Genomic DNA, 23,875 nt, shown 5'->3' with positions numbered 1-23,875 from the left:
GAAGCATATTTCCCTGGCTTTTCCTGCTTCCAACGTGTTTTAAGCCATGCTCACCAGCTCCTGAGTTTTCCCTTCAAAAACCTGGTTTCTCTCTCTGTGCCATTATGCATATACATGAGATGACCTCTCTGCAATTTCCCTGGGAGATTTGCTGGCATAAGCATAACAGATTTTGGCCCTCATCTGAGAGAGGTGCTTAGTCAAATTTCTCTGAGCTCAGACCCAAGCTCTGAGTACAGCATGCTTCAGTTTGTGCCAACCTTCTGTATCCCAGCCAGAGGCACAGGAAGCTTTATACCTTAGAAAGAAGCTCTTCTAACAGAAATTTTTGGTAACATTCACTGGCAGAGAATTGGCAGCCCTGAGATGCTGTGCAAATATATGCAGGCTGTGCATTTAACTTGGACAAAGAGGAACCAATAAGTTCCCCGGTGTCATCCACTGAGTCAAGAGTGGATCTAGGATTAGAACTCCATCTTATGACTCTTCATCACACGAGGCGTCCATCTGGGAAACCCTCCGGTTTTCAACTAAGACTATCTCTTGTTAGGAAAGAACTGTTATGGAGGTGCAAAGACATCCTAGGATGATAACAATGACACTGCCTCACTGAATCTCCCAATCTAGCTCTGGTTATAGAGAAGCCTTGTCTCCTCCACAAGGAAGTGAGGGCCCAGACTGAGGCCTGTCCTTGGTACACTTCCTGCTAGCTGTGTCCTCTGTCAATTCATCAGTATTCACAGTGCCTTGGTCACAAGGAATGCTCAGACTACTTATTAATCATAAGGGGCCACTGAAAACTCATCAGAGCCATGGCAAGTTCTAGGCACTCATTTAGAGCGAGACACGATCGTTGGTGGGCTTCCCTGGGGGCTCAGTGGTAAAGAATTCATTTGCAATGCAGGTTCAATCCCTGAGTCAGGAAGATCCCCTGGAGAAGGAAATGGTAACCCACCTCCAGTATTTGTGCCAGGATAATCCCATGAACAAAGGAGCCTAGTGGGCTTATAGTCCATGGCGTTGCAAAGAGTCAGACATAACTTAGTAACTTAACAACAACAAGTGATTGTTGGCACATTCTATCCTTTAGAGAAAACTCTCATTTTTGTTTGAGTGAAGAAAGACTTTAAGGTGGAGCCCACTAGACAAAACAAAGGGCATTCACACTCTTTGACATTATAATACAATGCTGCTCCCCACCTCAGTTTAACTAACAGGGATCTTGATGTTAACATAGCATTTCTTTTTTTGTTTTTGCTTTTTTTCTTGAAATCATCCAAGACTTTTATTCTATATATGATTTTTGTCATAGGCATATATACTGAATAGGGAATAATACCATTCTGAATGGGATTTCATATATGTTTACCTGATAGGAAACTAGAGGGATTACTGCTATAAAATTATAGAAAATGTAGACTGGTTCACAGTCAGTAGGAATTTATATGTGGGTATAACTAGGAAGTTCCCAATGCCAATATTTTATACTTCAATAGCTGGTGGAAAGTAGAACATCTTATTATGTAAGCTTCTGTAGCTACACGTATCCATAGAAAAAAAGAATGCTAAGTTGTGTCTGACTCTTGCGATCCCATGAACTGTAGCCTACCAGGCTCCTCTGTCAATGGGATCCTCCAGGCACAACACTGGAGTGGGTTGCCATTTCCTTACTGTGACCAAAGCAATAAAGAGATAGAGATTACAAAAATTAGAAACTTTGTGAAAAGAAATTCCCTTTGATGAATTTGCTGTATGACTCAGGGAACTGAAACTGGGGCTCAGTAACAACTAGAGGGGTGGGATGGGGAGGGAGGTAGGAGGGAGGTTCAAGTGGGAGGGGACATAGGTAAACCTACGGCTGATTCATGTGGGTGTTTGGTAGAAATTAACACAATACTGTAAAGCAGTTATCCTTCAATTAAAAATTAAAAAAAAAAAAAAAGAAATTCCCTTTGACGCTCACATGGAAAGGCTAGGTGGAAGAACTGACGGATTCCCTAGAAGAGGCTAGGAAGACGGCATTTCTAAACCACTCACAGATGTCAGTGTCTGCTTGCTGTCTCCTAAAATCACACACTTTCAAAATGGTAGAACCAATGCTGTGAACCCAGCTGAGTGACCGGGGGTGACTTACTTAATTTCTCTGGGCTTTGGTTTTCTAATCTACAAAATGGAAGTCATAATGATAATGATACCAACTTCTCAGGGCCCTTGTGAGAACTGAATGGATTGATATTTGCAAAGAAATTAGAAGAGTGTTTGTTAAATAAATCCAGAATACCAGCTTCTAACCTGTATAGCACAAATTCTGAGAATCAAGGTGGATCTCAGGCCTACCAGTATAGATTTAGATTTTTAACTCTCTTTCTGTAAGGACCAGCTGCTGCTTCATAAAACAACAGCCTGCCTCTCCATGGCTAGATGCAGAGGAAGTCTCCACTTGGGGACTGGCTACTGTTTTATTAAGGAAGCTGCTGGGGTTCCTTCATGTGGGAACAGCAGTAGAAATGGGGAAATCTCCGGGGGGATGCAGGAGACGTGGATTCAATCCCTGGGTCAGGAAGATCCCCTGGAGAAGGAAATGGCAACCCGTTCCTGTATTATTGCCTGGAAAATTCCATGAACAGAGGAGCCTGGTTGGCCTTGCAAAGAGTCATACACAACTGAGCACACACTCAGTGTGCTGAGGGAAAAGTCACTCCTAAGGTCAAGAGCTGGCATGAGGTAGTCCACCCCCTTCCCCTACGTGGAATTCTCCTCCTCTGCAAGCCTTTGACTTTAGGGTGTATTCTTTATACTCTTCACTCAATAAGTCTCTTACCTCCATTCTATGGGGTCAACTAGGCTTTGATTTCCCCTGAAAGAAATAAACCTCTTGAGGTTCCTCTCTGGGGCCAGGATATACCACTGTTCTGCAGGTCCTGGGGCCAGGGGATGCTGCCATGAGGTGGCGGGTATGGCAGGAACCTGGGGAGGGGGATGGGAGGGTGTGTCTCATAGATGTACAGGGCACAGGGTGGCGCTTACTTGCAGTCGTGTTTCTCAATTTCGAAGTGAGGGTTGAAGTTGAGGACAATCTTCTGGTTGGGTTCTGGGGCATAAACAATCCACTCGCAGTTCTGGTGGGATGGATAATCCTGGGGGTAACCTGGGGAGGTGATGTAGCCAGCATCTTTGGAATTCAAACGACCTCCACAGGGTTGGTCTGGAAGAGAAGGCAGACAAGAACTTCAAATACGTTACAGCCTGTTTTTTTCCTCTCCTTGTTTCTCTTCTCTACCAGTGGCTGATTAACACTGTTTTACAGACCTTTTATGGCAGTCCAAAAGACTAACCTACTTACTCATTCAGTGGAAGAGATTATTTCAGCTCATTCTCCCCCCAACTCACCCAGCCACACACACATACAACACACACACTGTCTCCAAAATGAAAATATTCCAGAAGTCATAAATATTTCCAATTACATGGGCTGATATTAAAAAAAAAACAAAAACAAAAACTGTAAACTTAACATGATTCCCTTCCTGTTCCTGTCTCTCCTGCTTGGCTCATCTTCTTCTCCTTCAAACCTTGCATCTCTATCTTTATCTCATAAATCCTTTATGTTATTTGATGGTGTCTCCTAGCCCAGCCCAGCCCAGCCCAGCAGCCAGAAGTAAAGACTCCGGGAACCGACAATAGTGGTTTTGTGGTGCCGACCCACAAGTGAGCCTGTTAACAATTACTTGTGATACGGAGGAAGCGTATTCAGTTTTGGGCCAGAATAGGCCCTGGAGGGTGATTTCAGCATTTTTTTTTTAAGAAAGAAAAAGCAAAACCCCCGAACACTTAATTCCACATGCACCACAAATTTGATTTATTATTTCATTACACACTGAGTGGAAAAATCTGCATTAGGGAATCCACTGGCTCTGATCTCAGAGTTTTGACAAAGGTGCTTTGTGCTGAGTGGACGCCTGTGTTTTCTCTGAGCTTTCTATCCACTGTCCTTCCTGCCTGGTCACCACCAGCAGAGTGTGCTGCTGCTTTGTCCAGGGGTGACCAGCCATTGGAGAGGCAGCTGCAGGGGAGTAACTGCCAACCCCCACCTGCCAGCATGCCCGGCTGGAGGTAAACAGCTTTGTGGGGGCCAGGAGGGAAGCAGGCAATCTTCAAAGGCAGGAAAGGTGGGTGGTGACATTTGATGCATCTTATATTTGGGAGTGAAGTTCTGTCATCCCCAGGAGGGGTTCTTGGGAAATGAGAAAGGGGGGTGCTTAATCCCACAGTAGAACAGAAGACTGGAAGGCACAAGAGACCTAGAAATATTCAGAAGCCTCTCGGAGACCTTCCTAAGATGTGTGCCTCTCTTAGCATCAATCACGATTTAATATCGCCATCTGCATGGAGCAGCACGGGTCCGTCAATTATGCATTCCGGCTCAGCAGCTACCCGACAGGATGGGGGCTTTCTCCTGTGTTCCCTCTTTGAGGAAAGGGTCATGCATTTTTTAACTCTACAGGTGCACTCTCCTCTTCCCCGTGTCGGTTGGTATTACTGTCTTCCAGACCTCTGCTTTAGATTACCAGCCTGACAGGCTTTAAATGCATAAAAGATGGGCATGCTGCACAATGGTGGTTGGGACACACAAATCCACGCAAGTAGCCTTTTAGGCATCGCACCTCAAGCTCAAACTGTGCCGCAGTCGAGCTGCCCAGAATCTAATGGATTCAGGTTCCATTTCCTACTGGGTGGAAAACAAAAGCAGGCCATTTCCTCTGGTTAGCAGAGACCACATCATCCTCTAAATAATGACCCCTCGCCCTCCCCAGGCCAGGAGGACAATGGGCCCAGCCTTCCCACCCAGACGGAGACGAGGCCAGTGGCGGAGCTGGGTGCCACTCGTTCCCCCTGCAGCAATCCTGCAGGCTTTCCAGGGGTCTACACCACTCAGCCATGCTGGGCACCCAGCGTCTTCCAACAAGGTCAAACTGTGGCCCATTGGGCTTTGCTCACTTGTGGGAAATAGGGCTGAGAGTGGCCCTCTGAGGAAGTGGAGCTGTCCGGATTTAGATCACCAGCTGCCTGGACTAAACTGGCAGGAGAGGAAATTTTCTACTGGGTGCAGCTCCCCTGCCAGCTCTTGTGCTGAAACTACAGCCCTGCTCCTGGCTCACCCCAAACCACACCTTTTAACACAAAACTCATCACAGGGCATCTGAGCTGAGCTCCTGTTTGGTCATTCAAACTCCCTCCCTCCTTTCAGCATCCTTTCCCTGTTCCCCTCCCATTACTCCTGAAAGAGGAATTTTTCTTCCTCAACTCCCTGCCTCCCAAGTTTAAGCTTTTAGTACTAAGACAGGCACACATAATCAGCAATAAAGACAGGAAACTTCTTCATAAGAAGGTTTTGTTTCTCACCCACATCAGGAGTAATCATTTCCCACTTAAAAAAAAAATTAAGCTATATATATCTCATAGAGGACAGTCTACATTTTCTGCTGTTAAAACTCACTTAACCCGAGGAAATAGGAGTAACTCATTTCTTTTCTCCTGTTCTTTCTTTATCTGAAGAAAAACCAAGGCACTTATTAAAATATTTAAGAACTCATTAAAACATCTGCTTTTCTTGCATGGAGTTAACCTTTTCAATATCCAAACATTTATAAACTCACAATCTTGTTTGGATGGCACACACACTTAGAAACATACACACACGCACACACACACACAGATATTGAACACACATCCGGGACACATAATTATTAGAAATTCACACTTCAGTCCTATACACACATTCACACCCTCTCATAAAATATCACACATCATTTGCACAGCCATATATCCACCAAGATAAATACTAGAATCTCCATCTCTATTTTTCTTGGAGAGATCTGAATTCTTGAAATCTATCATCAGTAAAAACTGTAAAGAAAACACACTTAATCCTTCTCCACCTCCTCTTGATAACTGATCTTTCATTTCCAGGTTTGGGGACCCTTCTGAAATACTGAAATACCCTTCTGTATTTCAGAAGGGTCTGTCTGAAATACAAACATGCCTCCAAGAGAAAGAGCATGTACTTTCTTCTGAAGAGCTGCACCACCCAGGGCTCAGGAGGTCTGTGTCACGTGCCAAAAGGAACAGCATAAATGTTCTCTATGTGTTTCAGAGGAGTCCAGCCCAGCCAAGAGGGAGTTGAACTCAAGGGCAAACGCCTTTAGGCCAATCTCCACATATAGAGGCGAGGTTGACCCCATTGAATTTTAGCTACTGAGCCTGTCTGGCAAGTTGACAAGTGACTTCTTTCTGTATTTGGTGAATACCTTACACCTGGGGCAAATTCATGCCCAAAGAGAAGCAGGCGAACCCAAGCCTGGACAGTTCAGAGCAGGTTTTCTCCTACATCTGAGAGGGAAGTCTAAGGGATGGGCCAGGTCAGGTCAGATAAAGACCTCAGAGGTCTTTGGACCATGGATGAAAGGATTCAAGTGACACCTCTAGACATGATTAAAATCAAGGGGCTGCTAAGTTCTAAAGTCACAAAGGTCTGATTTACCCCCATAATGAATACTTAGGTGTTTTAATTTGACATATAAAAGGTCAGATTATTTCTGACCTTCATTTCTTTTTTTGTTTGTTTTTCTCATGTGCTTTTGTTTGAGGCTTGCCAGGTGGCACTAGTGGTAAAAAACCCACCTGTCAATGCAGGAGACATAAGAGATGAGGGGTTCGATCCCTGGGTTGGGAAGATCCCCTGGAGGAGAGCATGGCAACCCACTCCAGTATTCTTATCTGGAGAATTCCATGGACAGAGGCTCCTGGCAGGCTCCTCCAGTCCACAGGGTCGCAAAGAGTCAGACATGACTGAAGAGACTTGTTTGCTGGTGAGCTAAGTACCATCTGATGCTGCCTAGGGGTACCTGTTCCTGGATCAGGTAAAGGGACTCTGGACCCATCCACTTACAATTCTAAGGCACTCTGGCAGTTTCAGAAGGAACTCACCCTCCTATAGGACCCAATTTAAGACAAAGCACTGGTTCCTTGGTAATACAATTTTTAGGAAGTATTTATTAAAAAGGAGGAGCAGATCTTTAAAAAAAAATCTGGTCTGCCTCCTAAGGAAATTCAGCTGGAGTTGTTTTTAAAGAAACACTGTATGGCCAGAACTTGAAAATAATCGGATTATGGTGGTTTACTTCACAATGGCCAGGTGATACCAGCTACAAACCTCGGGCTGTTCTGCACAATCAGATCACTCGGTGTAACTGAACTGAAGGTAAAAGTCCTTATCAAAAACGGGGAGCTTAGGCTGGCTGGATATGGGACTGGGGCATCAGGTTGTTGTCAAAGGTGGGCCTGGGGTAAGGGGACCAGCCTACCAGGAGGGGGCGGGGCTGATGTTAGCCAAAGAGGGGATGCAAGCGCCTGGATTCTTAACTCCCGGTAACCTTCCTGTGAATCAGTTTCCTAAACTGTAATTCTGCAAGTGGCCGGAATTAAGTGTGTCGTTTTCAAAGTTCTTTTTGGAAGTGTTTGTTTTTCCCTTGATCAAAACTGGACCCAGAACTCCAAAGTGCAAAGCCACTAAAAGTGAAGCTCTTCGTGGGTGTGGGCACAGAGGGTAACAGAATCAGTGCATTACGCTGCCTTGAAGCCCCTCCCTGCCTTTCTGATGGAGCTTCTCTATAAGGACTTCAGGGCTTCCTGGAACTGGGTTTGAAACCCATTAAATCTCAGTTCCCTTGTTACTTTCAAATGCCACAGAAAAGAGAACAAGTACAAGGATTAGAAGACACTACATATATACCTGAGGGCACTTGATGGAGGAAAACAGTCTCATTTCATCCCCAAATAATACATTCATAGCACAGTCTCATCCTATGACCATAGCATTGTTTTTATTTATTAGTAGGAAAGAAAAGAAGAAGCCATTTCTATGACTTCAAAAGAGAGAAGGCCGTCACTTTGTTAACTAGTCAGGAGCCTTGTATGCAAGAGTGATCTCACCACTGGAAAGCTGTGTGATCTTGGGTAGTTAGTAAACCACTCTGAGCCTTTATTTTCCCATCTATAATGAGGGGAGTGGTGCTACAGGTCAGTTCCAGTTCTAAATTTCATAGCCTGTAAAACTATGGAAGGGGAAAATCCTATAACCTGCAGATGAACCTCTAATTAAAAAGATTCTCTACCCTCCTAGACAACTAGGTATTTCTGCAAGGTGTTGATTTTATTTCATCTGCTTGGTAAGCCTGAAACAAAACTCTAGGATTCTTCAGTGAATGCATCTGTCTTGCATTATGGAGAGTTTAAATGTCTCTTTCAATCACATTAGCTCTACTGACGTGAGCTTCTTTTCTTAACTGAGTCTGTGGCTGTATATTTATAAATATAAGGCATACACAGTTCTGTGTGTGAGCTTCTCAACAAAGATGCATGAAAAGAAAACAGAGGAGAAGTTTTTTCCAATCTCTCACACAGATCTTCTAAGTCCTGTGCTCAGGGTTTGAACCACATTTTGCTCACTAACCTTGAATAAGCTTCTTTTAAAGTGATCTCTGTGGGCTGAGCCTGGATTTTGTTTTATTCAAAGCGACTTCAGCCTGTCACAAGACAGTCTCATAAAAATCTGTATCTTGGCTTAAGCTGGGAAGAAATGAGCCAATCCATCAGCCCAGGAATGTGGCTGTTTGACCACTTCCTAAGGCAACTGGGAAGGGTTGCAATCTATTCAATTTATGGGGCTGGGTGGCAGTGAGTGATCCACTCCTGAAGGCACAGCAAATGAAAATTCCTGTGAACTTTTGCAATGAGAAAGTTCAAAATCTGAATAAAAGAACTGTCTGGGAGGGCAGGAAGGAGGGAATGGGAGAGAGGGAAAGGAAGGCAGCACTTGAGCATGGAAAAAGGAGTGAGGAATGAGGCAAACTTCCTCTTCTAAAACACCTCTGATGAATTCACCAAGGACAGAACTGGAAATTGGTCTGGAAACAGGGCCTTTGGAACGTCTCTCCTCAATCTGGATGCTAAAAATGAACCTTCATTTAATCGTTAAAATGTAAGTTTGATGCGATTACCTCCCCTGACCTCGAATCATGCCACCTGTGGTAACCTTGTTATTTGTCATCTTATATCATAAACAAATGCAATTCCAATAGGGCAGCCAATATAATATCATTAGTTGATATTTATGTCCACTCTTTCCCAGCCCTCATTGCAAATGCAATTTTGATGCCATTGATGAGAGATCTGGGATTACAATTCCTGACCATTTCAACAGACATTTGGGGAAGGAAATAGAAGAAGAATAATTTTAGGGTCTCTCCAAAAGGTAATATAATTGTTTTCATTTATTTTGATTAACAGAAGGCTTCTGTTGAAACATTCATGGCTCCCCATTGGTTAGTAAATGAAATCCAAACCCCTTGGCCTAGCAATTTGGACCTTGTATTTGGCCCAAGCTATTATTTCCAAACTTATTTGCAACTATTTGCTTCCACACTGTCTAAATGGCCATTTCTGAGTGTTCCCCAAACACTCAGTGTTTCCCAGTGTTTCTTCTCTGCTCCCTTTTGCCCTTCCCCTGCTATGCCTTTCCCAGCTCTAAACCCATCTAAACTATTAATACAGGCTCACACGCCACCTCCACCCTCCCTGATCTCCCAGGAGTAACCTCTTCCAACTTCTGAGGCTGAAGCTCTTTAGCATCTTCTAAAGTGTGAAAGAACCTTATCCATGCTGCCGGACCACCTGCTCATCTTTGGCAAACCTTACGGCATCAAACCCAGGGTCTTTGCCAAAGATCACACTCAATGAGGCTTGATGAATTAATGAGTTAATAATTGACTAGGTAACATCAGGTGGTTCAGTGGTAAAGAATCCACTTGCCAATGCAGGAGATGTGGGTTCAGTCCCTGGGTCAGGAAGATTCCTTGGAGGAGGAAACTCAATCCAGCATTCCTGCCTAGAAAATCCCATGGACAGAGGAGTCTGGCTGGCTACAGTCCATGGGGTCGTAGAGAGTCAGACACAACTGAGCACCCATGCACACTGACTCAGCAGGGTAATACCCAAAGTATCAGTAGGTATCACAAATTCTAAGAAAGCCTTATCACAAAGTATTCTGCGTGTCCAGCCTCCACCCTTCCTTCCCAACTCAGAGCTGCTATTAAATGCAAATATTTTTTATTGGTGAACCAGGAGTTTAGAGGACTTGTCATAATAATACCTAGTCATAGATCAAGGTAGAGCTAGTGTGAACTCATAGGACACAGTAACCTCAGATAATGATGACGAACTTCAAAGGACATTTCACTTTAAATCTAATAATGGTAAAATTAATTTTATGTGAGGGCTTTCTTACCCCCTCATTCCATCCCCCCATCCTCCCAAGGGCAAGTTCTAGATATTTGTTTTCAGTAGCACCAAGAAGCTTCAAAGTCCTACTTTATCCCTAAACTCTTGCTGGGTTTCAGTTCACTCCTTTCTACCCATCCTCCCCCATCAGCTCTCTTCCCCTGGCCCCCAATATGCCTTTTAGGCACATCTGTTTTATTTTTCCCCTTTATCAAAATAAATTATTTTTGCTGCTTGGTCTAGTCATTTGCAATTCCCTTTATCTTCTTCACTGAAAGACTGGCCAGAACCCAGATCCCTGGCTATCACAGGATCTTGAGAGGCGGTGAACAGGGTTTCACTGGCTGCGTGCATTAGACTGGCCAGCAGCCCCATCCAAGGCATGCTTTCCTTTTGTTATTCCCAGCCCCCTCCCCCCCCCTTTTTTTTTCCTGGATTAGATCATGACTCTTTTATGAAGACCCAGAGGGAAATGGGATTATTAAGAGTCTTGCTGGGTAAAAGCTATTTTGTCTTTACGATGACTTTTTTTGAGTTCAGCTGCTGAGGGGCCTTACTGCCAGAGTAGAAGTTATTACACATTTGGGGAGCCCCTTCCATGCGGCGGTTCCTGCTGAGCACACTTTCAGGGATGAAGGATGGAAGAGGAGGAAAGGAAAGGAGAGAGATGTAAAAAATCAGTAGAGGCGAGAACTCTGAAAGTGGAAAACCAAGGCGAAAAAAAAAGTGTAAAGAACTGATGTAAATCTAAGATGAGAATCCAGCAGAGAACATGCACCTCTGAAGAACAGGGTGCCGAGAGATTAATCTGATGCTTATAAAACCAGACAAAGGTCTAGTGGGGTAAGAGCTGGGAATGAGTAATCATTTACTGATTTTTTAAAAAAAGACAAACTCATAAAAGTAACATAAACTTACCTCAAGGGTGTTAGTGTGCTTTCTATCTTTCTATGGTCACTAGATGCTATTAACCCCATTGAAGCTGTTTTGAAGAGTAAATGACTTCCGAACAGGCAGCTTAATATGTACTCAACAGTACTCTATGTAATCTGAAATAGCCCAACATCCTAGAAATCAGTCAGCTATTAGGATCAAACACACTTACAGATAGAGACACTGAGGTAGAGAGAAATTAGGGATTCAGGATCACTGAGCCATCAGGTGACTGACAGGAGGTCTGGCTCTAATGCTTCAGAAGCTAGGAAGTCCAATGAAGGTCTCCCTGAACCTCTCAGTGACAAACTTATTCAATAGCATTTAGAGACAGACAAATGTTTTGCCTGTTTGAAAACTCCTTTTTCTCTCCCAGTGCCAGAAATCTGTGTGTGAACAATGAGAGATGTGTTTGAGGCTGGGGTGTGAGTGGGCTGGAGGCACTTAACACCTTCTTCACTCCCAACACACAGGCACTCTGTTCCTTGTCATCCTGGCCCTCTTTCCTGCTTCCTGGAAACCAGGGTGTGTGTTTGGGGGGAGGGTGTGGCGGGGGTGTGAGTAGATCACTCAAGTCTGAAAGTATGTGTCACAATATCAGAGGGTTTTTTTTTTGCTAGCAGTTTCCATTTCTCTCCTGTCTCCTCAACCCTAGTCTTCTCCATCCTAAATGCCACGGTTGTTATTGTTCTACTGGAGAGGAGCAGCATTTTCAGAGATGGGGGATTTATTTTTATAGCACAGCTGGTCTGCCAAAGGTCACATAATTTGGCAATGTTCCCAGTGGTTAAAAATTAATTTCTCCTTATTAATACAACCAAGGTCCCATAGGATCGGAGCTCAGCCTTATCTAAACTTGACAGCTTCCTAAACCTTTAGAAGATGCTTTCTCCTGGAGGGCCAGCCACACTACAAGGCCACTGTGTCCTGGAATCCAACTCTACTGATTCCTATTAGGTAATGAGACCATTAAGCCCTTCAGCCATTTCTCATAGAGGCAGCTAAAGCTTTGGAAAAGGCTGTAGGTTCTCCAGGACAAATGTTCACAATATCTTCCAGGAATGAGTTAATTAAAAAAAAAAAAAAAAAAAGTTAATGCCTTACTTGGAAGGAATCATACAAAAACTTTCAGGGATCAAACACAAGTATGACACACAAGGAGTGTGTCTCAAAGATTATCCAGTGGCAAGTGATGGTCAGATGATAAAATACCTCAAATATGTTAATGATACTACAAACCACTGCCCAGACATCACTTTTCAAGTCGTTTCTCGTCAGTGCAAGACATTAAAAAGGTATTATACTTCTGCTCCATTTTTGACAAAAAGAAAGTCTTGTCTCTACTTTCCTAAAGTCTCTCCCAACAGGACTTTTGGGGAATATATTCTGAAAACTCTTTACCAGTGAACCTGCCTCTGACTTCTGTCAGCTCGGAAGAGTGTCTCAACACTTGGGTTACCCAAAGACAGCTCATTCTCTTGACTGCTTTAATAAGCATCGAGGGAAAAGACAACCACCACACAGGATCCCCAGAACCATGCAGCCCCTAATGTCTCTCCCAACTGACCCCCCACGGGCCTCTCCCCAGCTGTTATTCGCTTTCATGCCTCATTGCTTATGAATTGGCACTTGAACCCTCAGTCTCCTCTGCACTGTGAAGGCAGGAACTGGCCTTTCAGGTGCAGAACATGATCTATCCAGTAGGAGATGCAAGCCATTTGGTAGACAGCAGGAGTCCTGCCTTGATAGCCCAGGGTTCTAGTCACTGCAGCCTTCCAACATTTCATTTTGCCAACTGGGTGCTCTGTGGCTTAATCTGAGGTCTCCTCAGCGTGATATAAGAGTCCAGAGCTGCGGGGCTGCCTGGGCAGTCACAAATAATTGTGCTGGGCACAACCTGGACAAGCAGGGGCTTGCCCTGGAACCCTCGTGGGGAGCGTTTTCTTTCCAGTGTTTTGCACTGTGTGCTCTGCTGGCAACTAGCACTAACTTCACTACCTCCGGTGGCTGTTTATGGGGTGAAGTGGATTTGGTACTCACTGAAAGCCAGCAAGAGACCAGTCCCTAAAAGTCTAGAGCAGGCCGTCTGTGCCAAATCCAGGAGTTTATAGTTCTACTTGCAAATGTTTATGCCTACCCGCAGCCATCGGGCAATGTAGGGAGACAGAAGAAAACAAAAACGAAAACCCTCTTCAAACTCCTCTCCTCCCGAGCCTAGACCGTGCGTGGTTGCCTCTTTCAGGATTTGTCTGAACCCAGACCTGTCTCCCACAGTCAATTTACACCTCTTATCTGATCATCCTGTCCAGACAGAAGGCTGAATTGACCGCTTCTGCCAGGGACCACGGCAATGGTGTTAAAACTAGACCACAGATCAAAGCTCTCCAGGCAAGGGGCTGGTAGGGGTAGGAGGCGGGGGTGGGGGTGGGGCTTGGCGGGGTTGATGGTTACAGGGTCCGGGTTCTTTTGGCCCCAGGAGGTGAGACCCGAAGGCTGGGAAACGTCAGGGCTGGGAGTTACCATCATCTGAAGGAACCCATTGTCAGGGCCTGATGATTTCCTGAGCAAAACCCAGTTCCCCGCAGACCACGAGATTAAGTCTAGCCAAGGGGAGTTTCGTGGCCAAGCGCTGACCGTGAATGGTCAGCGCCAGGGGGCTCTCCTCGCTGTCTGAAACCGAAAGGAGGGGAGATGGTGGGAGGGAGGCGAGCGGTGAGCACCGGCCAATCAACCCGAGCGCCGATCTCCTTCCCTTTCCAGAGAAATTCAGCCGGAGCCGCAGAAGCGGTGACAAGGTGGAGCTGGATCCCCTAAGCTTGGCTGGGAAAGCTGATCACCATCCCCATAACCCCATGGTTCCCGGAGGGGCGCACGGTTCCTTCCACCAACCCCGACCCCGGCAGCCCTGAACCTCAGCTCGACAGATGGTCCCCACCAAGCCGCCGGGACCTTAGCTCCGTGGATGCCCCCCCACCCTCGCTGGGCGCCCGGGCGGGACCTGGTGGGGAAAACGGCTGTGCGCTAGCCCCAGGCGAAGGGCGGCGGCAGCCGGTTAATCACAGCTCGCCTCGCCTCCATTAACTTCTGTTGATATTAAAAAGAAATCAATCAGTGAAAATGGAGCCTTGGCCGTGACTATTTCTTTTTCTCCAGTGGAAAAGCAAAGAGCGAGGCGGCGGCGGAGGGGAGGCGGAACTAGCCGGCGACAGCAGAGGATTCTCCCAGGCCGAAGACCGCAGCGGAGACTTAACTTTCTGGCAATGGGCAGTGCTGAGGAAATGCCGCAGGCTTCTCCCTGGGGGTGTCCTTAGTGTGGAGGAGGAGGGGACAAAGCTAGAGGAGTTGGAGGCTGCCCACTTAACCGGGCTGGAGCTTCGGTTTTGCTTTCTCTGGGAATATTTTTGCCTAATAGAATGTTTATGGATCTCTCGGCTCTGTTTCTCTTGCGTAGCCCAAACAAATCGATGCGGCGTTAGAGACAGCGCGGGGTGGGGGTGGGGAGGGCCGGCTGGGGGGGGCCACCACGTCCCCACCACGTGGAATGCCCACACGCCGCGTGCTCTTCACCTGTTCGCGCGCACTGGCGGGCGCCCGGCGCGCAGCGCTACTGAAGTTGCGCGCATTCCCGCGGCTCAAGCTGCCTCCCTTCTGCCTCCAACCTCAGGTCCGAATCCCACCCCGGCTTTCCTCCACCAGCTCGGCCAGCGCTCCGGCCCCCAACCCCTCTGAGCCGGCTCTCTTGGGGCGGCGCGGGAACTGCAGCGCAGAGTGGAGTGCAGGAGGGGGCGCTCCCCGCAGGGCCTTCGGAGCGTCCCCCAAATCCCCGAGCGTCCCCCAAATCCCCGAGCGTGGGTAGGAGGGCGGCGGCGCTGTGATCCGGCAAGGCGGCCGGCGAGGCAAGTACTGGGGCAGCCTAGTGTGCGACGCCCACTCAGCTCCCAGCCGCCAACCACTGCAAGAGGCCACGCGCCGTGGCCACGAGGTTATTTGCTCAATTGCTCCCTCGCTTGCTCCTTCCGCCCTCCCCCCAACCCCACCCCAACTCTTCGGAGTGGGTTTCAACCGTCGCTGCAGGCTGGGCCCGGCCCCCTCTCGGCCGGCGCGCACCGGGTGAGTCAGAGGTCTAGCTCGGCCTCGCCCTTTGCTACTCGCTGCCAGCTCCCCCGGTGCCAGTCGGTTATTCCGACCAAAAGCCCTAGCAGCCCGCGGTTCGCGATCGCCTTTTCCAGGGACTGGAGAATATCCACCCCGGGCGGGTCCCAGCTCCGCGTCCCATAGGGACGTCCCACCCTGGGTCCGAGGCTGCCTGAGGCCTCAGAGAGGGTGACCGGCCCGCGCTCCCGCCTCTGGGCTTCTCTAGAAGTGACGCAGCGCGGCCCGGGGCTGGGGTGGGAGGGGGCTCTGCGGAGAGCGCGGGAGGCAGGTGGCAGAGCCTGAGTGGGTTTGAGCGGGTGTCGCGCATACACGTACACACTCCGCGCAGCGCTCGGGGACAGATGTGAGAACATCTGGGGTACGAGATGGCCCCTGAGTCTTTACCACCCCTCCCACTCCGCACAGCACACAGAACCTGAAGTTGTGTGTGTGTGTGTGTGTGTGTGTGTGTGTGTGTGTGCGCGCGTGCCGATGTGTACGCCAGTGTGCGCGCACTCGCGCACCCGGGCCTACCGGAGTCCGTGCCTGAATACATAATGTACCGTGGGCATCCTCGCCGCGCGCGCACGCGGACACACACACACAGCGAATCACACAAACATCCATAATTTATGCCGCTTTCAGGTCTGTGGGAGGTAATTTAATTTCGCCTCAAGCTGGGAACTTAGAATTAAGAGAACAGGGAACTGGAAGCCACAGGAAATTTCCCCAAGTGGGACCTGCACCCATCTCTTTGATACGATTTGCAGCTGCTCTGAAGACCATTTATGGCAGAGAAAAAAGCAGCAAACGTGTGTGTCTGGAGAGTAAGGGCGTTCACGTATCTTTCTTTCCCTCAAATAAACACCCAAGCTTCAAGTGGGGCGCGTGCCTGTGTTGGGGAGTGAGAATCAGAGTCCCCGGCTCCCGCAGGATCCGCTAACCCGCTGTCATGGGGAGGACCCGGGAGGCTGTCAGGGGTTCATGCTACCGCTGCGGTGGCAGCCTTAGACGTGCCTCCGGGTAAGGGCACTCCAGGAAGCGTTTTTCTCCTCTCTCTTTTCTCCATTTCCTCCAGGGATGCTTTCCCCACTCTCAGTCACCTGTAGCAGCTTTTAAGAGTTTTGTCAGATTCCAAAGACTCTTGTCAGAGGGGAGAGAGGCTCAGCCCTGAGAGAGTGGTGTGGGGAAGCAAGAACGTGCCCCACTAGATTTTCTGGAACCAGAGAGCCCTTCTCAGAAAGAGCAGTGCCCCTGGCCAGCCTCCACTCCCCCCACCCCCCAAATGCTTGCTCCAGACCATTCTGGGCCTTGCAGTGCTTATCTCTGCAGTCTGTCCACACACCCTTTTTGGCAGTGGTTGAGAACAAATTCTACCCAAAAGTTTCTAACCACTTCACAAGAGTGAGAGACCTTTGAGGGCCACGCAGTTTGTTCTATCTAATACTAGTTTTAAAAAGAACATACGATTTACTTCCCCCAGAAAATATACGGAGGCAGGAAAGAGAACTGGATGACCAACCGCCTCCGTTGGCAGCAGCGCCCAGCCCGGAACCGAGCCATGAGACAACTTGCTCCATCAGCCTGAGCCCAATGATTCGGAGGCTCATCCACACATTCTGCAAAGAAGCCACAGCATTGGAAAACCCAAACTAGATTCTTGTATTTCCCAAGCCCTTCAGTTAACATTGCTCAATGTAGCTAAGTGGAGGGAATGCAAATGATTTATATTTCGCTGGCTAGGTTGAAGAAACTCATGGGAGATGTGTTCTGCTTCAAGACAGGGGAAAAAAATTCCCCAAAACTGTAATGCAAAGGCTTTGTAGTATTTTTAAACCTTTGATTCAGTCCATATGTGACATCTGAACACCGCCAAATTCTGTCTATGTTTCAAAACACACACACAGTCACATACTCCTAGCAGGAAAGAAAAGTTGGGTTTTCGCAGCAGTGGTGGTATAGGGAGGGCCGACTGGGATCTCTCTCTAAATTATTCAGTATTGAGCGATCCTCCTTCTCTTGCCATTGCGTGTGGCCCCCTGCGTTAGCAGTTGTTTTTAAAGGTAAAGGCATGCTGAAATGAATAAAAAAAAAAACTTTCGGGGGGCTTACCTGCTTGGCCTCTCACTTCATGTCCTGAAAAGTAGAGAGCTAGGAAAATCCAGGTGAGAGGAAACATATCCATTTTGGAGAAGGTTTTCTCCAGAGCTGTTTTTATAGATTTGTTGTTTAATGGTAAGTCTTTGTGTTTTTCGCTCCCTTGTGTTCTTCCTTAGTGTCCTCTGCAAAGGTTCCTACCGGTCAGTGTTTCCTTTCTGAGTCCTGGCGGCCTGTCGTCACCTTTCTTCTTGCTGGGTCCCCACCTCACCAGGAGGAGGGTAGCTCTTGAAATCAGCAAAGAGGGAGCAAGCCGGGAAGAGAGGATGGATTTCCTCTCTTAAAAACAAAACGCATCTATGTCCTCTCCAGTTCCTCAAAGTATCATTTCCTTTATCCTACAACATCCCGAGTATTTCCCGTTAGCCAAGCGTAAAAACAAAAAAAAATAATAAAAGAATAAAAATACAAGCCAAGACTTGCCTTGGGCATCACACGGCCCCCAGGCAGCTGTGTGATCTCAGAGGCGTACACTGACATACATCCCTCGGCACTGGGGACCCGCACGCGGGCGGAGGCACAGACCGCCGGACGGCCCGAGCGCAAGGCGGCCGCCCAAGCTCTTGCCCTCGCCGGGTTCCCCTAGCGGGAGCCTCCCCTAACGGCTACACCCGCTTGGCCAGCCTCGCGAGGGGAGTCTGAGGAAGGAAGCTGCTGCTGCTGCGGCTGCGGCTGCTGTGGCTGCTGGTGGTGCGGCGGCGGCGGCGGCTGGGATCGCTTGGGAGTGAGCGAGCCCCTCTCCGAGTTCGCCCGCGCCCGCCCTCACCTCCACCTCACCCAGCGCCCGGCAGAGTGTCTGCGCGTCTGAGGATGTGCTGGGGGCGGGCTGCGGGCTGGTGCCTAGCTCGCGTTCTCTGCTTCCCCTCCGGCTCCCCCCGCTGCCTTTTCAGGCCGAGCAGCATGTGGATGTCAGAGCCGCGGCAGAGCTATCCGATTACGCGCCGGCTCAGGGCCCGCCCCTTCTGTGTTCCTGATTAAAGAGGCAGCCGCGGAGACGCGCGGCGCAGAGGCGAGTGCCGCGGCACCCAGCTTGGGAGGGGCGGCGGCGGTTTTCCCCCGGCAGCGGCCGGATCAAAGTTAAGGCAGCTCCCCCCTCAAGCCACCCATCTCCCACCCAGCACCTCCCGCCCACCCTGGCACCTCCGGGGCAGGGTTTCGCCAGGCCGCCCGTGCGTAATGCCCTGCAGAAGGAGCGCCCCCAGGCACCTCCCGGGCGCGCTGCCCTTGGCCGCTTGGCCCCCGTCCGAGGGAGACTCCGCGGGAAACGGAGGAAATTCTTGTCCCCCCCTCCCCCGATTCCCCGACTCCGGTGCCACACACGTAGAGCCCAGCACAATGCCACGCGCAATGGCGTTACAAGAGGAGTTGGGTGGCGTTCGGTGTTAGGAGCAGGGAACCCGGCAGCAGCTCAGCCATGCGTTCGCACCGGCAGCAGTGCGTGGCGGCGACACACACGTTCAGCCCTGGCTGAATAAAACCCCAAACACTCCTTGCGTTTACTACTCAGATCCTTTGTTTTGTCCCAAACATACTCCTCTCCTCTCTGCGTGAGGATTTAGTTTTTCCTGCGTCCCTAACTTGTAACTATCAGAAGAGGAAAGACGTTCTTCAAAACAATTTTTCAGGAAAATTAAATTGGATTCCGCCAACCCTCCAAAAATGTCCAGGTAGGAAGACTTCTCAAAATACTACAGAAACCTTCTCTTCACATTTCCCCGTGGTAATGTGGTCACACCGCCGAGAGAAAGAAAACAGCATTATGCCAACTATTTTTTAAATGGAGGCGTGAAAACTGTTTAGAGGGAGCCTCGAGCTAGCAGTTGGGAAAACACTTGTATTTTTGTTTCGAAGGATGTCTTTGTGGGTTCCAAACTGTCTTGCTTCACTAGGCACCTATTACTACAGTATCATAAAGACTCTAACAGAAACAGTCTAAACACTCTGCGTATACCTTTTCTGCCACTCTGCAGATTAAGAAAAATAAAGTTTTGGTGACAAGAAACACACACACATCTGACTATTCCATTTATTTCTTTGCCTCTGCTGGTGGATTCTTCTGGGTGGTTTTCCTCCTTATCTGGACTTGCCATTAGCTTTGTTTATCGCTTTTAGTGTCTGAAAAATCTGTAACTCCCACTTAACTGTTATTTACACTGAGATAACCAAAACAAAATTGAATCAGAAGTCATTTGCAAATAGTTGCGCCAAGCCGTGCAAGGACTTTACCGTGCTGTGTAAATCCACAGGCTGCATATCACACTGTTAATCTTAGACGCCTGGCTTGAAAGGGCATTTCACCAAGGCCTGGTGAGTTCTTCCAAAGTGCATATCCCCAGACTGGCCCAAAGACTACCTCTCATTCCTTTCTTTTTTTTTTTTCTTTCTCTCCCCTTCCTTCTTTCCCTCCTTTCTTCCTGGCCTTGAGAGCACATCCATATTATTGAAAACTCCAAATTTACTATTTTTTCCTGTTTAAATGTCAATTGTAAAGAAAGACCACTGCTCCCCCAGTGTTTAATGGAGTAAAGAGGCAGTCTGGAGTTTGAACCTCAATTTGAGATCTCAGTTTCTGTCATTGCCAAGTTACTAACTTAGGGACATTATCTACAGTGACAGAGGCCCAATAAAGAGAGTCATTTAGAATCATGTCCCCCTACCAATCAACCTAGCAAGTGCTCAACAGGGAAGAATTCTGTTTCTGAGAACATTATAGCCAGAGTTCAGGTGAAGGGGAGACAGAAAGTAAAAGTACACTGAAGCCCATTGGGAAACTGTAAGAATGAAATTCTGGACTTCTGCTCTTAGAGTCTCAGGGCTGAAGGTCCCCATGAGGCTGTTTTGAGGGTCTGGTATGGCAGGGACAAGGGTCAGTTTCAGTGTTCTGTTCCTGGACTTGATTTCCAGTCATGGATTTTAATTTTACAGAGGTATCATTAAGAAGGAGCTAACTCACTTTCTGGGAGTCCTCAGAAAGAGTGTTCCAAGACTTCTAATCAGTCCACTTGAGTCCAGTCTTGACTTCCTTCAGCTGGGTAGAGGGTGAGTCTTTGGTTCAGAGCCCTGGGGACTCCCAGCGCAGCCAGGCCATTTTTAATCCTCTAGGGGGCAGCACTCAATAAATAATTGTAACAGTACCTGCAGTAGCTCTTCTGGTGGAGCTTTTATGAGACTTCCAGGAGCCCACAGCCCTTTATCAGACCACGGGAGATTCAGGATAAGACCAGATCTCACCAGTCCACTGTGAACAAGAGCCCATGGACTCAGGGAGGACTCAGAATTGCTTTGATTCAGGACTTCCTAGGACTCTTGGGAACAAAAAAACAAATCTTACCAGTGCCCTCTGAAATCCAATCTTTAGGGAAATTCTCCAGACCAGGACTGGCTCAGACCTGCCAGCCCCAGTTTTTGTCTGGACTGGAATCTCAGGGGTTTGGCTGCAATTGGTTGGGTTTCAACCAGAAGTGCAGGGGTGAGCCAGCCACCATACTTTTCATTATTTTGTGAGTCCACATCTTTAACTCTTTTGAGTCCCATAGAGCATCAGTCTCCAACTTTTTTGGCACCAGGGACTGGTTTCATGGAAGACAGTTTTTCCATGGACTGAGAGGGGTTGGTTCCAGGATGATTCAAGTGCATTACCTTTATTGTACACTATTGCTATTATTATGACATCAGCTCCACCTCAGATCATCAGGCATTAGATCCCTGAGGTTGGGGACCCCTGTCATAGAGAAACTTGCCTACTAAAGACTAGTGGCATTTACAGAAACAATGCAGTAGTTAACAGAAACAGTAAACTGATGAGAAAACAGCTAACTAGTGAAGTTGAGATTCTTGGTAGAATGACTGACTCACCTAGGACCTTTTACATCATTATCCTTAATTGTGGAATAATAATAGATAATCCCATCCCACATTCCATTCCTTTGACAGGAAGGGATGTGGGGAACAAAAAACAGGTTTGTAAAAGGTTGGAAGAGAAAGCTGTAGCAGCCACACCCCTAAGGAGAGATGGGTGTTTCCTGTTCAATAGTCCCAACCCAAGGTTACATCCAAATCACCTAGGGCGAGTGTTAAAAAATTCAGATCCCTGGGCACCATCTTCCTGCAGATCAGATTTCTTGCATCTGGGAATCTGCTTTTTTAACCCACGTTTTAGGTGATTCTACGTAAATGTTCATTAGACCAGAATTGAGGAGCTCTGTTCTGAGACACTGTTTGCACGTATCTTAGTTATATGCACTTCCATCGAAGGACCTGGGCAGGTATTTATTTCTTCACATTTCCTCTCCAGGCAGTTTTCAGATAGGAAGCAGGTGATTCAAGTTTCTGGGGAAAGTCCCCAAGAACATATTCCTTAAAAATGCCAGAGTGGTGGTATTTCCAGCTTTGCCTTATGACATTTATTTAGTAGCAGTAGCAAAGAGCCTTTTGAAAACACCAAACCTCACCTCATGGGTGCAAGGGATTTCCAAAAACATGTTTAAAGTGCCAGCTGGTGGGGTTTATGGAGCTGGATCCAGCCCTTTCACCACCCACCCACTGAACCATTGGTTGTCACTAGAGGTTTGTTTCAGGTGTAGTTTTCCATCTGTGTTCATTGTATTGTGCTTATTAAATGCTCGTGGAAGCATGACTCTGCAGGAGGTGTGCAAGCAAGTAAGACATTGGGGTCCTGTCTCCTGGGAACACAGGATCTAAGAGTTCCAGAAGTTTCAAGCTTCCACAGTAGATGCCACCTGTCACATGGTGCTTCCCCTTATCTGAGCCCTGACATCGACAGGCTCTCACCCCAGAAGGCGGAGATGGGAGACATAATTGAGTCTTAATCTGTAATTCACCACACTGCCCTGGTTAATGTTTAGCTGCATCTGTCTCAGAGGCAAAGCTTCAGTTAAAATGTAATAGGTCTTCATTTTTTATTCTCTCTTTTGTTTGAAGCTGAAGTCTGGGTTTCTGGTCAATAAGTTTTTTTTTTTTTTTTACTATTCACTCTTTAAGCAATCAACATTCTTCTTTATTCAATACATTTAAACACTACCATGGAGTTACTATTTGATATTATTTTGGTGTGTTTCCAGAATCCTCACAGATTTCCATAAAGCATTGAGATCTCCTTTACTTTACTGTATGTGTCTCTCATCTCTTTCTCAGACGCAGACACTAGATCAGGTAGAAGGGAGACTTATGAATGAAAAAAAGAAGAAAAAAAAAAATCAAGTGAAATGTGCAAAATTCATCCAAACATCTCCAGAATCTTTGGCAAAGAAAACTAAAGAAGTCGTATTGCTTTCGCTGCTCTTTGTGGTTTAAGCACGGGTCTACTCTCCCTCTGATACACTCCTTTTTATACATTTGAGGCATCACTCTCAAAAAGGACTCCATCGATCCTTCACTTTAAAGCAGCATTCTCCAGGCACTTCCTTGGCAGTCCAGTGACTAAGACGCTGTGCTCCCAGTGCAGGGGGCATGGGTTCAATCCCTCATCTGGGAACTAGATTCCACATGCCTCAACTAAAGGTCCCACCTGCCTCAACAGTGAAGATCCAGGATGCAGCATGCTGCAACTAAGACCTGGCACAGCCACATATTTTTATAAAAGCTGTGTTCTCCAATACAACCTTCTGCAATGAAAGAGGTAACAATGTTTTACACGTAGCTGTTAGGCACTTCATGGCATAGATGGGGAAACAATACAAACAGTGACAGACTTTATTTTCTTGGGCTCCAAAATCACTGCAGATGGTGACTGCACCCTTGAAATTAAAAGACGCTTGCTCCTTGGAAGAAAAGCTATGACCAACCCAGACAGCTTATTAAAATGCAGAGATATTGCCGACAAAGGTCCATCTAGTCAAAGCTATGTTTTTTTCCATAGTCATGTATGGATGTGAGAGCTGGACCATAAAGAAGTCTGAGCACCAAGAATTGATGCTTTTGAACTGTGGTGTTGGAGAAGACTCTTGAGAGTCCCTTGCCTGCAAGGAGATCAAAACAGTTAATCCTAAGGAAAATCAGTCCTGAATATTCATTGGAAGGACTGATGCTGAAGCTGAAGCTCCAATACTTTGGCCACCTGATGTGAAAAACTGACTCATTGGAAAAGACCCTGATACTAGGAAAGTTTGAAGGCAGGAGGAGAAGGGGATGACAGAGGATGAAATGGTTGGATGGCATCACCTACTCAACAGATGTGTTTGAGCAAGCTACATGAGATGGTGAAGGACAGGGAAGCCTGGCATGCTGCAGTTCACAGGGTCACAAAGAGTCAGACATGACTGAATGACTGAATAACATTAGGCATTTAAAATAT

At 47.3% G+C, this 23,875-nt stretch overlaps 1 protein-coding gene and 1 long non-coding RNA gene across 8 annotated transcripts in view; one reads left to right on the top strand and one right to left on the bottom strand.

Moving 5' to 3' along the window:
- The window catches only part of NRP2 (neuropilin 2), a 119,998-nt gene extending 101,533 nt beyond the window's left edge, over positions 1–18,465 (bottom strand). For 6 of the 7 annotated variants that reach the window (XM_061382263.1, XM_061382274.1, XM_061382292.1 and 3 more), the window contains exons 1-2: positions 17,518–18,461; positions 3,028–3,205 (exon numbers count right to left, since the gene is read on the bottom strand). In XM_061382263.1, coding sequence (XP_061238247.1) covers positions 3,028–3,205; positions 17,518–17,590 — 251 coding nt within the window. In that variant the 5' untranslated portion in view covers positions 17,591–18,461. Of the gene's footprint in view, positions 1–3,027; positions 3,206–17,517 lie in introns of all 7 variants that reach the window. The other variant, XM_061382282.1, reaches the window with a different exon arrangement.
- On the top strand, positions 15,111–17,968 carry LOC133227625 (uncharacterized). The gene is made up of 2 exons (XR_009729893.1): positions 15,111–15,381; positions 16,889–17,968. It is a non-coding gene; the product is annotated as an uncharacterized LOC133227625 (long non-coding RNA).
- Positions 18,466–23,875: the final 5,410 nt, after the last annotated feature.

Source organism: Bos javanicus, chromosome 2 (assembly GCF_032452875.1).
Source record: "Bos javanicus breed banteng chromosome 2, ARS-OSU_banteng_1.0, whole genome shotgun sequence".
NCBI classification, from domain to species: Eukaryota; Metazoa; Chordata; class Mammalia; order Artiodactyla; family Bovidae; genus Bos; species Bos javanicus.
Note: the sequence above shows the minus strand (reverse complement) of the source record. Positions and strands in the feature narration are given on the sequence as shown.